This window comes from Dendrobates tinctorius, unplaced genomic scaffold (assembly GCF_039654945.1).
Source record: "Dendrobates tinctorius isolate UK_male_01 unplaced genomic scaffold, ASM3965494v1 ptg000027l, whole genome shotgun sequence".
Taxonomy (NCBI): domain Eukaryota; kingdom Metazoa; phylum Chordata; class Amphibia; order Anura; family Dendrobatidae; genus Dendrobates; species Dendrobates tinctorius.
In genome coordinates, this window is record NW_027361695.1 from 11,993,467 (window position 1) to 12,008,777 (window position 15,311).

At 42.3% G+C, this 15,311-nt stretch overlaps 1 protein-coding gene across 1 annotated transcript in view; it reads left to right on the plus strand.

Annotated features, from left to right (window-relative positions):
* LOC141084717 (cadherin-related family member 3-like) overlaps positions 1-14,926 on the plus strand; it is a 51,486-nt gene extending 36,560 nt beyond the window's left edge. Inside the window, exons 12-19 of the mRNA XM_073569590.1 lie at positions 1,681-1,910; positions 7,594-7,765; positions 9,246-9,490; positions 11,019-11,212; positions 11,291-11,310; positions 11,502-11,533; positions 12,923-12,971; positions 14,740-14,926. Coding sequence (XP_073425691.1) covers positions 1,681-1,910; positions 7,594-7,765; positions 9,246-9,490; positions 11,019-11,212; positions 11,291-11,310; positions 11,502-11,533; positions 12,923-12,971; positions 14,740-14,888 — 1,091 coding nt within the window. The 3' untranslated portion in view covers positions 14,889-14,926. The remainder of the gene's footprint in view (positions 1-1,680; positions 1,911-7,593; positions 7,766-9,245; positions 9,491-11,018; positions 11,213-11,290; positions 11,311-11,501; positions 11,534-12,922; positions 12,972-14,739) is intronic.
* Positions 14,927-15,311: the final 385 nt, after the last annotated feature.

The window sequence follows — 15,311 nt, forward strand, 5'->3', positions numbered from 1 at the left end:
TACACTGTGTTCCAAATTATTATGCAAATGATATTTTTCTATGATTTTCCTAAATAGTCGGTACAAATGACAGTCAGTCTAATAAAAGTCATCACCCGTTAGAGTATACATCAAATTTTATTGAAGAAACCTCCCAATGATAACAGTATAGTCTCCAAAATGAATAAAAACTCAAATTGCACTGTTCCAAATTATTATGCACAGTAGAATTTCTAAACATTTGATCTGTTTTAAAGAACTGAAAATGCTCATTTGTGGATTTTGCAGCATTAGGAGGTCACATTCACTGAACAAAAAAGCTATTTAACTCCAAAACATCCTAACAGGCCAAGTTACATGCTATCATAGGAACCCTTCTGTGACATCACCTTCACAATTCTTGCATCCATTGAACTTGGGAGTTTTTGGAGAGTTTCTGCTTGGATTTCTTTGCATGAAGTTGGAATAGCCTCCCAGAGCTGCTGTTTTGATGTGAACTGCCTCCCTCATAGATCTTTTGCTTGATGATACTCCAAAGGTTCTCTACAGGGTTGAGGTCAGGGGAGGATGGTGGCCACACCATGAGGTTATCTCCTTTTATGCCTATAGCAGTCAATGACTCAGAGGTATTCTTTGCAGCATGAGATGGTGCATTGTCATGCATGAAGAGGATTTTGATCCTGAAGGCACATTTCTGCTTTTTATACCATGGAAGACAGCTGTCAGTCAATAACTCTATATACTTTGCAGAGGTCATTTTCACACCTTCAGGAACCTTAAAGAGCCCTACCAGCTGTTTCCCCATGATTCCGGCCCAAAACATGACTCCTCCTCCTCCTTGCTGAAGTCGCAGCCTTGTTGGGACATAGTGGCCATCCACTACTCCATCCATCTGGACCATCCAGGGTTGCTCGACACTCATCAGTAAACAAGACTGTATGAAAATTAGTCTTCTTGTATGTCTGGACCCACTGCTACAATTTCTGCTTGTGAACAATTTTTAGGGGTGGCCGAATTGTAGGTTTATGCACCACAGCAAGCCTTTGAAGGATCCAACACCATGAGGTTCGAGGGACTCCAGAGACACCAGCAGCTTTAAATATCTGTTTGCTGGTTTGTAATGGCTTTTTAGCAGCTGCTCTCTTAATCCAATGAACTTGCCTGGCAGAAACCTTCCTCATTCTGCCTTTATCAGCACAAACATGTCTGTGCTCAGAATCAACCACAAATCTCTTAACAGTACGATGGTCACGTTTAAATTTTTGGGAAATATCTAATGTTTTCATCTCTTGACCAAGGCATTGCACTATTTGATGCTTTTCAGCAGCAGAGAGATCCCTTTTCTTTCCTAAATTCCTTGAAACCTGTGCCCTGCTTAATAATGTGGAACATCATTCTTAAGTAGTTTTCCTTTAATTGGCCTCACCTGGTAAACTAATTATCACAGGAATTTGAGATTGATTTCAGTGATCCAAAGAGCCCTGATACACAATACCATCTATGAGTTTATTTGAAAAACAAAAAATTACATCTTTATGACACTTAAATCCAATTTGCATAATAATTTGGAACACAGTGTATATGAGTGGTCGTAACCATGGATACCTAAGCTGCTGCAATGCCCTGCACATGGGGTAAGTGACATTTGCAAGTGATGTGAAAACTTACTGAACTAAGCCCATGCTATTTTGGTATTCAAAGCTGGGACCATCGTGGGTCAAGTGATGGCTACAGACAAGGATCTCCCAAGCTGCATAACATATAGAATAAGAGAAGGCAACAATGACGTTGTCAGTAGATTCTGGATTAACCCGACATCGGGAATCATAGAACTCGTGACTCAACTGGATTTCGAAGTAAAAAAGACGCACAAGTTGATTATTGAGGCCACGGACTGTGACGCTGACAAGCCTCGAACGGCTCTTACAACAGTGAGTACAGCCATATTGTATGATTATGTGACTTGTAGAGTAAATTTGGGATCATCTATGCACATTCATTCCCAAACTGCCCTATACCACCTGCAAAAACAACATTAAAATGCAGATCAGTTCATCCGACGCGTTTCGGAATAAAATTCTTTCGAGTACTTTCACAATGCATTCGGTCACCCGTTCGGTGGCCCCGTCGGGGCTTATCTCCGAATCCCTGACAAAAAATAGTTTTTTTGGACGTATGCACCGACGGGGCCATAGACTAAAACGGCGTCGGCAGAGGGAACGCGAGGCCTGCCGTGCATCATTTTCCGGAGTATACACCTACTGGAGGCGGACAATCAGACCGTACGTACACTCTCGAAAATGATGCACAGCAGAGCTCACGTTCGCTTTGCAGCCACCATTTTAGTCTATGGGGTTATAGACTAGCGCATACGTCCAAATCTGCTTTGTGGGGGGTTAGGACATAAGCCCCGATGGGGCCGCATACGAGTGACCGAATGCAATGTGAAAATGTCTTCATATCCATTTTAATGGTGTTTTTGCTCATGGATCTTCTGTAAAGAACTGCTTCTAGGATGAAGGAGCGACAACTTTTTTTCAGCTTGGATTTCACATAAAATTTAGTTCAAAACCTGGGTAGTAGGAGGAGAGAGCGGAGACTGTGATTTTCTGTAACGCCTGGGTGAGTATCTGACAAAATAATGTATGTTGTTGTTATATAGTGGCTAGTTGCAATTCCTGTACCCAGCTATATCAGAAAGAAGAAAACACTGCAAACACTGAGAGCAACAAGACATCTTAGGCCTGTTTCACACTTGCTTTTTTTTGCAGCGCGTTTTTCCCGCAAAAAAATGCATTGAAAAAACGCATACAAAAGCATACAACTGCTGCGTTTTTTTCAAGCATTTTTATGAGCATGCATGAAAAAAACGCAGCGTTTTTATGCGTTTGTATGCGTTTTTAGTGCGTTTTTACCGCGTTTGCGTTTTTTTCCAACATTAGGTGGCCCCTCACACTAACCCAAACCATGACTTTACTAACCCTAACCCTGACCCTAACCCTAACCCTAACCCTAACCCTGACCCTAACCCTAACCCTTAACCAAACCATACTTAACCCTAACCCAAACCCTAAACCCTAACAAACCCTAACTAACCCTAACCCTAACCCTGACCCTAACCCTAACCCTAACCCTGACCCTAACCCTAACCCTAACCCTGACCCTAACCCTTAACCAAACCATACTTAACCCTAACCCAAACCCTAAACCCTAACTAACCCTAACCCTAACCCTAACCCTGACCCTAACCCTAACCCTGACCCTAACCCTTAACCAAACCATACTTAACCCTAACCCAAACCCTAAACCCTAACTAACCCTAACCCTGACCCTAACCCTAACCCTAACCCTAACCCTGACCCTGACCCTGACCCTGACCCTAACCCCTAACTAACCCTAACCCTGACCCTAACCCTAACCCTGACCCTGACCCTAACCCTAACCCTAACCCTGACCCTAACCCTTAACCAAACCATACTTAACACGAACCCAAACCCTAAACCCTAACTAACCCTGACCCTGACCCTAACCCCAACCCTAACCCTGACCCTGACCCTAACCCTAACCCTAAACCCCCTTAACTAACCCTAACCCAAACCCCTAAATTCCATGGTTAACAAAAAAAACGCATGTGCAAAAAAACGCATACATCATTCCAATGCGCACATATGCGCACCCATAGACTTATATTGGGTGTCTTGCTGTAAAAAAACGCATTGCGCGCGCATGCGTTTTTTTGAGGCAAGTCGGACGCACAAAAAATGCAACAGGTTGCATTTTGTGCGCCCGAGCGCATAACGCAAAAAAACGCATGCGCGGTAAAACGCGTACAAACGCATGTGTATGCGCACATAAGCGCATCCCATGCAAAGTATAGGAAAAAAAAACGCATGCGCTATTTAGCGCTAAATTACCGCGAAAAAAACGCAAATGTGAAACCAGCCTTAGTACAGCAAAGAATCAGGTTTTAAAGAGAGAGCTAAAGTCTTTTCATAGAAAACATGCAGAAGCGCACGGTCGTGCTGGACTCATCACGCACAGCAAGCCATAAATGCTTAGATTGGTGAACATTCCAATCTAATATGTCCCAATTCTCATGCTCTGTAACTTGCCATTGGCTATTTCTGAGTGGGAGGTTTCATCCACAGTAGCATTACACCAGTACTATAGGTGCTGGAACCTCCCTTTTGATTTCTCAGAATGCATTGCACCTGTCATTGTAGAATTTCTTGCCTGCCCTGAACTGAATCTCACATGTGTGAAGTTTGATGAAAGGGGAGCAGGAGCAAAGAAAAAAAAAGCTCTAACCCCATTTCTGATTATCCATCTTGAAAGGAGATACCTTATGGTACCTATCATTTAACTAGAAAAAATATACACTCATGATTTTGCTGTCCTTATCCCCCACAGCAAGTGGAAACTGTTTTTAGTGCATATACCAATCTAATATGTGCAGGAAATGTCCCAGTGCTCATGCTCTGTAACTTGACATCCACTCCTTTTAAACGGACATTCTGTATTCATCAGTGCTCTACCAGCGCTATAGGAGCACATACCTTCTATTTCCCACTTCCCAGCATGCGTCGCTTTTGCCAAAGGCTTGCCTGCCTTGAAATGAAAGCTTGCCTCCGTTATGTCTGTATGCATTATGACGTACAGGAAAGGAGGAGCAGAAAGCCAAAGTCCTGCCGGAACAATACAAAGACCCATCCCTTCTTTTTTGTAATCCGTCCTGGTGTCTCTACTGCTAGAGATGGATTACACTTGACAGCAGGCAGTGGATAGTAAATTAGACAGAAGGGATACATCTAGTGGTTGGCACCTTGAACTGATTCTTCGGGGACAAGACAACTAACTGTATGTTTTAAATAAAGTCATTCTATTCATCCCTTTATCTAGCAAATAAGATCAAGTTATCCAAAAGTTCAGGGAATCTAAGTTATCCTTCAATGGGAAGCTGTAGCATCCGTGTCGGCATCTGCATTCTCTGTTTACACTTTCGTTGCAGTAGACTTGAGATGACAACGCGACAGTTCTGTTTAATTCTCCATGAGGTGCCCTCCAGGCAGGGAGATTTGGGGTTAATTTCTGTATTTGATTGAGCCATGAATACTACTGAATACCTGTCTCCCACTGCCAGTTATAAGTTTTGCTTTACCTGGTTCACATCCTTGTTTTCTGCTTCTCTTGGGCTCTACCTGTTATAGACCACGGCTCGATTTTTGATTACTCTTCTACATGAAATGTTTACCTCTTATCAGAATCTCATGGTTCTGACTCGGCTGTCTAAGCATTCTTTGCCATCCTGCTTCGCCGGCCAGCAGCTACTCTATGGACTCAACCTAGGGCTCCTGTGTTACACTAAATCTCTACAAAGAGGTCAAGGGATGAAGGTCAAGTTTACTCTCGGACCTGATAGATGGAGTATCTGGAATACTTATTTCGAACTGCAAGGCTACTACGTACAGATGACTGGTTTACAAAACCCATTTTCAAATACTCTATTAGGGAACTCTGAGTTAGAAGTGGGATCTCCCATTCAGACCCCAATCTATTAGCCAAGAGAAAGAGCTAAAGCGCTGGTACCTCCATGCATTACACAGGCAATAGTTGATTAAAAAATGCAATTCCCAATTTCCCCTGTGGGAGTGCTGCAGGAAAATCTAACACCTGCCAGGTTTCTCAGATCACCATGATTTTTGGGGGTCCCAGCATTGTCTTACCTTTTCAAGATGACTCTTTTCACAAACAATCCCAATAGTGAGCAAAGCCCCTTTAATTTTTAACAGTTTTAAATGAAAATAAATATTTTTTTGGGCACAAGATCAGTATTTGCAGTCCACCGTTATACATGTCCTACAAATTAGACAGGACGGGTACAAGGTCAAAGACTTCATTATACAGAGGATTGGTGTTTCACAGTATCCCCTTGTTATCTGACACATCGTTACTACCAGCATTTGTTATTACACATTATTCTCGCCATTAATATGGCATTTTCTTGCTGTTGCCATGACGATGACTCCAGGGTAGTAATTGCAGTTTGAATTTCAATTTATAGATCTCCCGTGTTGGCAGTAAGTTATTCTTCATCTTTTAGTTCAGCGCTGAGCGCTGCCTCATGAATCAATAGGCTGAATCATTCTGCAGGTCGGGAGGATGTTGCGCGGCCATGTGTAGGAGCCATATTTAATGTTGTTGAGCTGTAAAAATGATTTCTTGTCAGTCACTAAGGATATGCACTGGAAGAACAGAGCACACTGTAATTGAGTCCAACACTTTTTTTCTGAGAAAGTTCTTAATACATTTTCATAGCTCTCAAAGCACCGTTTTTCTAATACTGGAAATAATTATTTCTGTCTGCCTGCAGCTACCACTAGGGGGAGCTTAGGAGCTTCTTGCATACTGTTTTCTCATTGAGTTGCATATATGAAATGTACGTAGTAAGCTCCTAAGCTTCCTCTAGTGGCAGTTGCAGGCAGACCAAATTTATCATTTTTATCCATGTTAATGCAAGGGATTTTTTAATTCTGTATCAGAAAATTAATGCTTTGACAGCTATAAAGGTATTGAAAAGGTTTTATAGAAAAATATATATATAAAGCTTTAAACAGTGAGGTTTATAATTTATGAAAGGGTATTTCCAGGACTTTCTGGAAAAACAAATAATGTGCCTAAGCACTAACAGGTAAATAGTTGATGCCTACTTGTCTGTTATGCGCGGCACTGTTCTTCCCTGGCACAGAGCGGTTACAGACCGATTGCCGGCGATTCAGCTGCCTCTGACGTCATGTCGACAGAACAGGGGCTTCTTTTCCGCCATGCTCTGTGGACAGGGCAGGACTTCGACATTATTCTAATTGCTAGCCGGATTCCCGCTACCTAACTGCGGGAGCCGACTGCCAATCAGAATGACGTCGGAAATCCTGCTCCGTCAACAGAGCAAGGTGGAAAAAAATCCTCTGCACTGTTGACATGACGTCATCAGAGGCAGCTGAATCACCGGCAGGAGCGGTCTGTAACCGCTCTGTGTCAGGGAAGAACAAAGCCGGCCACAACAGGCAGGAAGGTAGTAACTACCTACCTGTTAGTCCTTGGACAAATTTTTTTTTCAGAAAGTTCCAGAAATACCACTTCATATAGTTGTGGTAGGCAGTAGCATAAGTTGAAGCTCATGGGCCTCAATGCAAAAGCTCCAACAGGGCCCCCAATTATTGAAAATATTTAATATTATTGGTCTGGTAATATAAGCCAAATGGACCTTTTGGGTTCCTTAGGCTCCAGGGCCCATGTGCGATTGCAATCCCTACACCTATTGTAGTTATGTCCCTACTAGTAGGCTAGGTGCCTTGATCATCCAGTAGCCACTCCACTTTGCCTCTGGTCCTATGCCTAACATGAGAAACAGTATGAGAAGAAGCCAGAGTACCTATTTCAATTTCTAAGCCAGCCCCCTTCTCTGTCTCCTCATAAGCTTTAATAAAATAAGGGGCTGGCTTAATAATTGAAATAAGGAGTTAGACAGCCCCCTTCACACACCCATCTGGCAATGAAGTGAATCCGGGCACCTGCTCCTTCCAAATGTATTGACCCTTTATTTATCGCATCTGCAAGGTCACCGTTGATGTAACAGAAGAAAATGATGAGGCTCCGGTGTGTCGACCATCCAGGTACACCGCCACCATCTATGACAACATCACCGCAGGGAGAAACATCAACAACTTCCGTCTCAACTGCAATGATCGGGACTCGGAAAATACAGACATGCGATTTGAAATTGCTTCAGGTGGAAAATGTTTTTTCCTTATGCATGCCTTTAATTTATGGTTTGCAAAATTTGCTTGGGAATGGGGTGGGAAGACTAACTTTCTATGAAGTATGGGATACTATCAGCAATGGTCCAAAACTTTAACGCTAGTGCCACTTATTGGAAGTAGTTACCATGTAAGTCAATGTCCAACCCTTTAAGGATCCTTACAACATGACCAAGCGTTACTAGCCAATCTAGATACCCATCTGCATACAGCTGTTTTGGAGAACTTGTCCCATTGTTTCAGATTAGGATTTGGCTGGATGAATGGGATCGCCATTACAAAGACCAGCTGAATTAGTTCCACCCAAAGAGGAGTCAAAGGCATCTGATGTAGCCAGTCAAACCCTGCTCTGCGCTGATGAGGGGCATGAACCCTGACACAGCTGTCTACAAATGGATGTCTGACTTGGGTAATATCCCTAGTTATGTTGCATGGCTCTTTAAAATGGCAGTATGATCTTTTCACATGTACCTAATTAATATAATCAACATATACAGTATTCCCTTTATCTTCAACTTTTCTTCTTTTAAGATGGCATAACTGCTGGCGTAGTAGAGATTGTAGCCGCTATATGACCCCATTAGCAGACAGTCCATTGATCATAGGGGCTTATAGGTGAAGGACGTCAGTGGCCACAAGAACTTAAATCTAGAGGTGTTACTTATAATTGTGACTATGGTCAAACTTCAAATCTCGAAGAAATCAGAAGAGCAGCTCCGAAGCACAGGCTGCTGCTCTTCAAAGTGAAATACTGTGTGGACCAAAAATAAAGGAGCGTTATGTAGTTATTAGGCATGTGCACGTTTTATTACATCTGTAACAAGTCCAATTATAGCTGCCAACTTTTTCATTATGTCTCTGGGAGGGATCGGGGGAAAAAACGTGAGTTGGCAAATCTTACAGGTTGAATCCTTCTAGAAAAAAAAGTGTTTCCAGAAGGTTTCATTTGTGTGACACCATTATAAAGAGCACCCGGGATCCAAATGGACATTCAGGGCGTGAAACAGGCCTGCAAAGGAAGATGTTTTTGGTGGCGTACCACATTGGTGCCATTGCCAGGGGCGGCATTAGGGGCAGGCAGACTAGGCAAATGTCTAGGGCTCCCACTCCCTTGAGGGACCCCATCCATCCAATGGCGTACTGCCAGGGGCCTAGGCACATTGATTTGACTCCTGTTTAGTTACAGGACAACCAAAACTTTGCTCCGGAATAAAAACTTCTTTTACTTGGCACAAACAGATTTTTCAGAACAAATGACGCTCGCGGCTTATACCACCTTTTTGATTTTGTAAAAGACGTATGACATTTTCGGTAAATGGACATAATAACCGTGCATCATTTATCACCGACGAGCTCGTATAGATCTGTTATTCTGCGAAATATTACTAATTACGGGAAGAACAGACATTATCTTAATGCAAATTACTCTGCTTTTTTTTTCACCCCCCTCAGGAAACATTAATAATCACTTTGCTTTCGATCCCACTCACGGCTCTCATAATCCGAAACTGATCGTGAAAACCCCTTTTGATTTTAACAACGGCGCTGACAGGCAGCAGAGTTACAACCTAGTGGTCCACATCATTGATGACAATGTTAAGAACGGCCGCGTTAAGCAGCCAAGGACGGGGACAACAGTGATAATGGTAAACGTGGTCCGGACAAATACGCCACCTCCACCTACAACTGACTACTACGTAAGTGTTAGAGGGGACTCCGTATTACTTACTTATTGACCATATACAATGGGTGTAAGACCCTCTGATGTGTATTGGAGGGATTCTGCTTCACCGATATCACGGGTAAAGGTAGGGTCAGGCGGACAAAGATCTCAATGCAGTGCTCGAACTGACCATCAGCTCTACCAGCCCGGGAGAGTCAACAGCCAGTCCTAGCATTGCGTTGTGATCCTTGTCCGAGTTTTATGGCCGTCTGACTCTTTCCTAAGTTGGACATTCATGGTTTCAGGTTTTCCCCAGGAGATAAGTGATCTCAATTTCGACTGGCAGCTGCTCATTCCTTTTTCCCTGTTAGCAGACCCAAGCATACATGTCGGATTTGGTGTTGTCCGCATCAGAGGACCATATTAATTTTTTTACTTAAATGCATGTATTTGGGACTAAAAATAATTTTTTCAATTGGGTTTCATTACAAATTTTGCACTGTTTTGCTTTCACAGGCTCTTTGATTCCTGCACATTCATCTTTGATGTGGTCAGTGGTCGTAAATCAGCCGAGAAGACCTCAGAAAAAGATGGATTAATAAGTTAAAGGGAACCTGTCAGAAATTAACGCTGTTAGCCTGCAGATATGGGGTTAATCTACAGGTTAATAGCGTAACTAACCTGCCTGGCGTCTGCACATAGCTGAACGCTGCAGGGAAAAAAATTAACTTCATTCCTCCCTTGGCAGCGGTCCGGTTTCAGCCACCGGGTGGCGCTGGTTCAGTATACAGAGCAGCGACTGTAACGTGCCCCCCTACACTGACTGGCAGACCAGTGTTAGTGTCGGGGGCGCTGTTACAGCCATCACCATGACTGATACCAGAGTGCTGCTGGGCGAATAAAGGTCATTTTCTCCCCGTTTAGCATTCGACTAAGTGCGGGCACTGGGTGCGTTAATAAAGCTACTAACCTGAAAATTAACCCCATATCTGTAGGCTAATAGAATTTTTTTTTTTCTGGTGACAGGTTCCCTTTAAAAAACTCTCTATCAGACTGTCACTGATGGATTCTCAGTTAACTCATTCCATAGCAAGTGAAACACAAAGGATATAGGAGTCACATTTATTAATGAAATTCAATTTGCAAAAATAACTTTTAGCCACAATTACATGAAGATAATTAAAAAATAAAAAAAAAAATTACCCCAAAGTTGGGCAACCCAGGGGCGGACAGACCATTGGGGCAACCTGCGCAGCTGCACAGGGACCAAAGAAGTAATGGGAGTCATTTTCGCCTCCAAAGCAGGTGGAATTGTGTATTATGATGAGCTATTGGGTGGCAGAGGGCCCATTGTTGCACAGGGGCCACTTCTGTATGTGTCCGCCAGCCCCTATGTACTGTATATGGCTCATATTAGTGTACATTGATAGTCCGAATGTAACGCTGACCGATAATGGTCTGATGGGTACATTTCATACAGGCTTTGTTCTGCGCTGTAATTGGTCCGATTACACATTAGGTATATTTGTTTTACTTTTTCTTTTTTGTTTTTTTTTGTCTAGAAAAGAAAAGGACTAACAATAGTATACCAGGATGTCAACACTTATAACCCCTCCGCCTGGTATGTGCCCTTTCTCCTTACCCTCATGGCGCTGTTCCTTACCGCTCTTCTGGCGTGGGCATGTCACCTGCTATGGAAATACGGCAAAATAAAGGAGTTGTGCCAAAAGGCAAGAAACAAGGTTTCCAAAAAGAGGTGAGTGCGACCACTTGTTTCCTATGCGTCCCCGGTAAGTGGACGGACTACTAACTTCTCTGTGTTTATTCTCGACAGGGTCAAGACTTACAAAGCAGGTAAGGGTCTCTTAAGACACATGTAAGGTCCAAAAGTCCCGAATTTGAAGGCCAGTCCTGAAAAACCCAAAAGAGGTTGGTCTTGGATATTTTGGAAGTGTTTTGGGCTGGGATTTAATGTTGCGGTTTTTGGCTTTGTTATTCTATGTAAACAGTTTTGATGCTTTTTTTCTTTCTTTTATATTAATTAGGTACAAAAAAAGAAAAGGTGGAAATTATAACGGTGAGTTGTGTTTTATATCCTCGTGGATTTTATTAGTGATGAACGAACGTGCTGGGATAAGGTGTTATCTGAGCATGCTCAGGTGCTAACCCAGTGACTTCGGCATACTCGAAAAATATGTTTGAGTCCCCGCAGCTGCATGTCTCGGGGCTGCCCAACATCCGCAACACAAGCAGGGATTGTCTAACAAACAGGCAATCCCTACATGTGTTGCGTCTGTCGAACAGCCCCGAGACATGCAGGCGCGGCCTTGGGTCTCACAGCTGTTCGACTGCCCCAACACATGCAGGGATTACCCGTTTCTTAGGCAATCCCTGTATGTGTTGCGGCTGTCGAAAAGCTGTGGAGACTCAAACATATTTTTCGACCATGCCCAAAGTTACTCGGTTAGCACCCGAGCATGTTAACGCTCATCACTACCTCTTATATATATTTGCTTACAGTGCTGCTAAAAGGTGTAATTCAATGTCCTAAGCTGATTAAAAACTAACTAGCTAATAAAGAATCTTAAATAGTACATTGTGAAAGACACAAACGCAGGCAAAATAAATAACTACCGTATTTCATTAAAATAGATGCAGAGCTAAAAAAAAAAAAATTAGAACCAAAGCTAAACCATAAAAATAAAGCAAACCTTAGGTAGGACGATAAAGTTTCTGCAGACCTCGCATGACATTCCAAAACTAATAAAGAGCCAAGACAAGACCCTAAAACTAATAAAGAGCCCAAATAAAATCAAGCCACAAATTAATACAGACCCCCTCAAAATGAAATCAGACTCTACAATAATACAGACTCCAGAACAGACCCCAATTTAACCAGACCCCATGCCAGGTCGTAAAATGAATACAGACCCTAGATCCGACGACCCATTCAATCAGATCTCAGACTACATCCCAAGCTGATACAGATGTTAAAACTAATAAAGAAAAATGCATACATATTACATACCCCTGACCACATTGTGCTGACAGAATTCTCCATGTCATGTCCTGTGACTGAAGTAAGCAATATGTATACTTGCGGCCACATTCTGACTAGACGTGCTCTGCCACTCACGTCTAGTCGGAATGTGTTCGAAGATTCACAAGTCTGCAATCCCATTGAGTGACTGCAGACTTTTTTGGACGATTCCTTTAAACCATACTCCAAATAAGACCCTAAAATTAATACAAAGCACAAGAGCTCAAACAACACAGAAAGTGAAGTGTTTGTGATGTACGACACCCTGATAGGGAGCTGTTGTTGTCACCCATTATTTTACTATCCTGCCATGTAACTCATTGCGTGCTCATTAGATACACGCCGTTTATAGCACAACTACTGAATAAAAAAAAAACTATATTCTATTTACTTGCTTGAGAAATGTTTTCTTTTTGTTACTTTTAGGAAACAACAACCTTAGAAGCCATCTTTGATGGGGAGGCTGTAGATCCAGGTGAATTGCATTTTTGCGCTGATTGTTAAGAGTTGTAAGTAGAGATAAGTGACTCGATCTGCACAAACCTAGTCCAGTGACCATGTCAGTAGTCCATGGACGTCAGATGGAAGCCCTGTAAACCTCCCTCCTCCTGCACCTCTTCTGATTAGTAGGCACCAGCAGGTAGGAAATGGTTCGAGGGTTCCGGTCCAGGCGATGTGGCTGCTGAACTAGGGTCCTGCAAATGTATTCACTCATCTCTAGTTGTAAGGGATTAGAAAAACATGACAGCTTTCTTTTAAAAACAGCGCCATTTCTCTATGAAGGTTGTGTGTGGTATTGCAATCCAGCCCAATTCACTACAATAGAGCTGACCAGCAATAATAGATGCAATCCAGGATGAAACCAGCCATGTTTTTCATTTAAAGGGAATCTGTCACCTACTTTTGGCGGGCTGTTTAAATGAGGTCTGTCCGGTCCGATGAGCGGTGTTTCCAATCTTTGCCGCCTCCCCATCCTTGGCCGCCGTCCGCAGTTTTTTCAAGAATAGGAGTAGGTGTCTGCCAACTTTCGTGCGTGCGCTAAGCATTCTTGGCTCGCGCACGTGCAGTATGCTTTGCCCAACTGCGGGCAAAGCCGAAAAGCCTGACTGCGCATGCGCCGGTTAACTAAGCCCCGGAAGTATTTTGCTACTCCTACTCCTATTCATGAGAAAACTGTGGACGGCGGCCAAGGATGGGGAGGCGGCAAAGATCGGAAACACCGCCCATCGGACCGGACAGACCTCATTTAAATAGCCCGCCAAAAGTAGGTGACAGATTCCCTTTAAAAGGAACACTAAATGTAGAAAATTCAGACAAAATTACAAAATGAACTGATATCCCAGCAATTCCTCCCCTAATTATTTAAATTTCTTTGTTTCTATTTTGCCTCATATTACAATTAAAATATAGAAAAATTATTATCACATCTTCTCTGTATGTCTCAGGAGCTCAGCTATGTTTCCCTCCTTTTCCTTACTATTCTGTGTGTGGTTGTAAAAAAAAAAAAACTACCTGCAGCAGGAGCCTCCCCCCCATTGCTCTGACTGTAGTAAGAAAACATATTTTTAAGACACTCTTCTCGGCTTGTATTGAAGATAATCTATCACCAGGTTTTTGTTGCTATTCTGAGAGCAGCATGATGTTCGGGCTGAGACACTGATTCCAATGATGTATCACTTGCTGGTCTGCATACTGTCATTTTGATAAAACCACAATTTTCTCTGCTGCATATCCAGGAGAGCTCAAATGCTGAGCCCTGCATAACCCCGCCCACACCACTGATTGACTACTTTCTGTGTACAAGCTTCCAATCAGCTGTCAACAAGCTGCCAATCAGTGGTGGGGGCATGGCTGGACTAGGGGGCACGAGACACCTAGTCCTGTAGTGATAATCTCCTTCTGATAAAACTCTGAGTTTATTGAAACATCAACACACCGCCTAACAAGTGACCCATCCTGGAATCAGGGTCTCTGCCCTACATCAGATTCAACAGCAAAAAACTACTGACAGATTCCCTTTAACTTTTCTTTTAAAATACAGTTTTTTTTAATATTATTAAATCATTATTAATATTTTTTTTGCTCATTAATTGAATGGGGAGGTTTCATGCAGCAATGACTAGATTAACCATAACTCTATAAAACCTGAAAAGTAAAAAAAAAATAATTATTATTGTTCACCTCACAGGTAAATTCCTGCTCCAATATAAGTAAAGTCTATTAAACGTCTTCTCTTGTATCAGTCACAGGGAACATGTATGAATATAACACCAAGTCAGGAGCAAGAAGATGGAAGTCCACGTCAGCCAATGAAGAGAAGATAAAACTTTCTGATATTTCCACTGTCTCTGAATCCCTTCTTCCGCTTGTGCCTGCTATTAAGAATCCATAAGGGAAAACGTTCTCTTTAAAGATCAATCCTATGTAATAATTGCCGTATTCAAACTGTATTCTACTTTGTCAAGTCTTGAGATTTTTGCATTATACTTACTCTATACTATTATTATCGAAAGTGATAAAATAACCTTAAAAAAAGTTAACATTTATAAACTGGAATCTATTTAGTTGCTGTGATGTTTCGTAGAATATATTCAATGTCTTCACTATTAGAGTAAGAGGGTAATAATGCAGACCAGCCTAAGTACACGCCCCAGAGGATCCTTTCAGCTACGCCCCCTTGGTAAAGACTGTATAAATTAGTATTAAATAAAAAGGCCCATATCTCAGGAACCGTATAGCGGGTTACAAAAAATAAAAAAAATTGAATACTCACTGGAGCAGCAGGAATAAAATAAGAGCAAAAACTGGACACTTT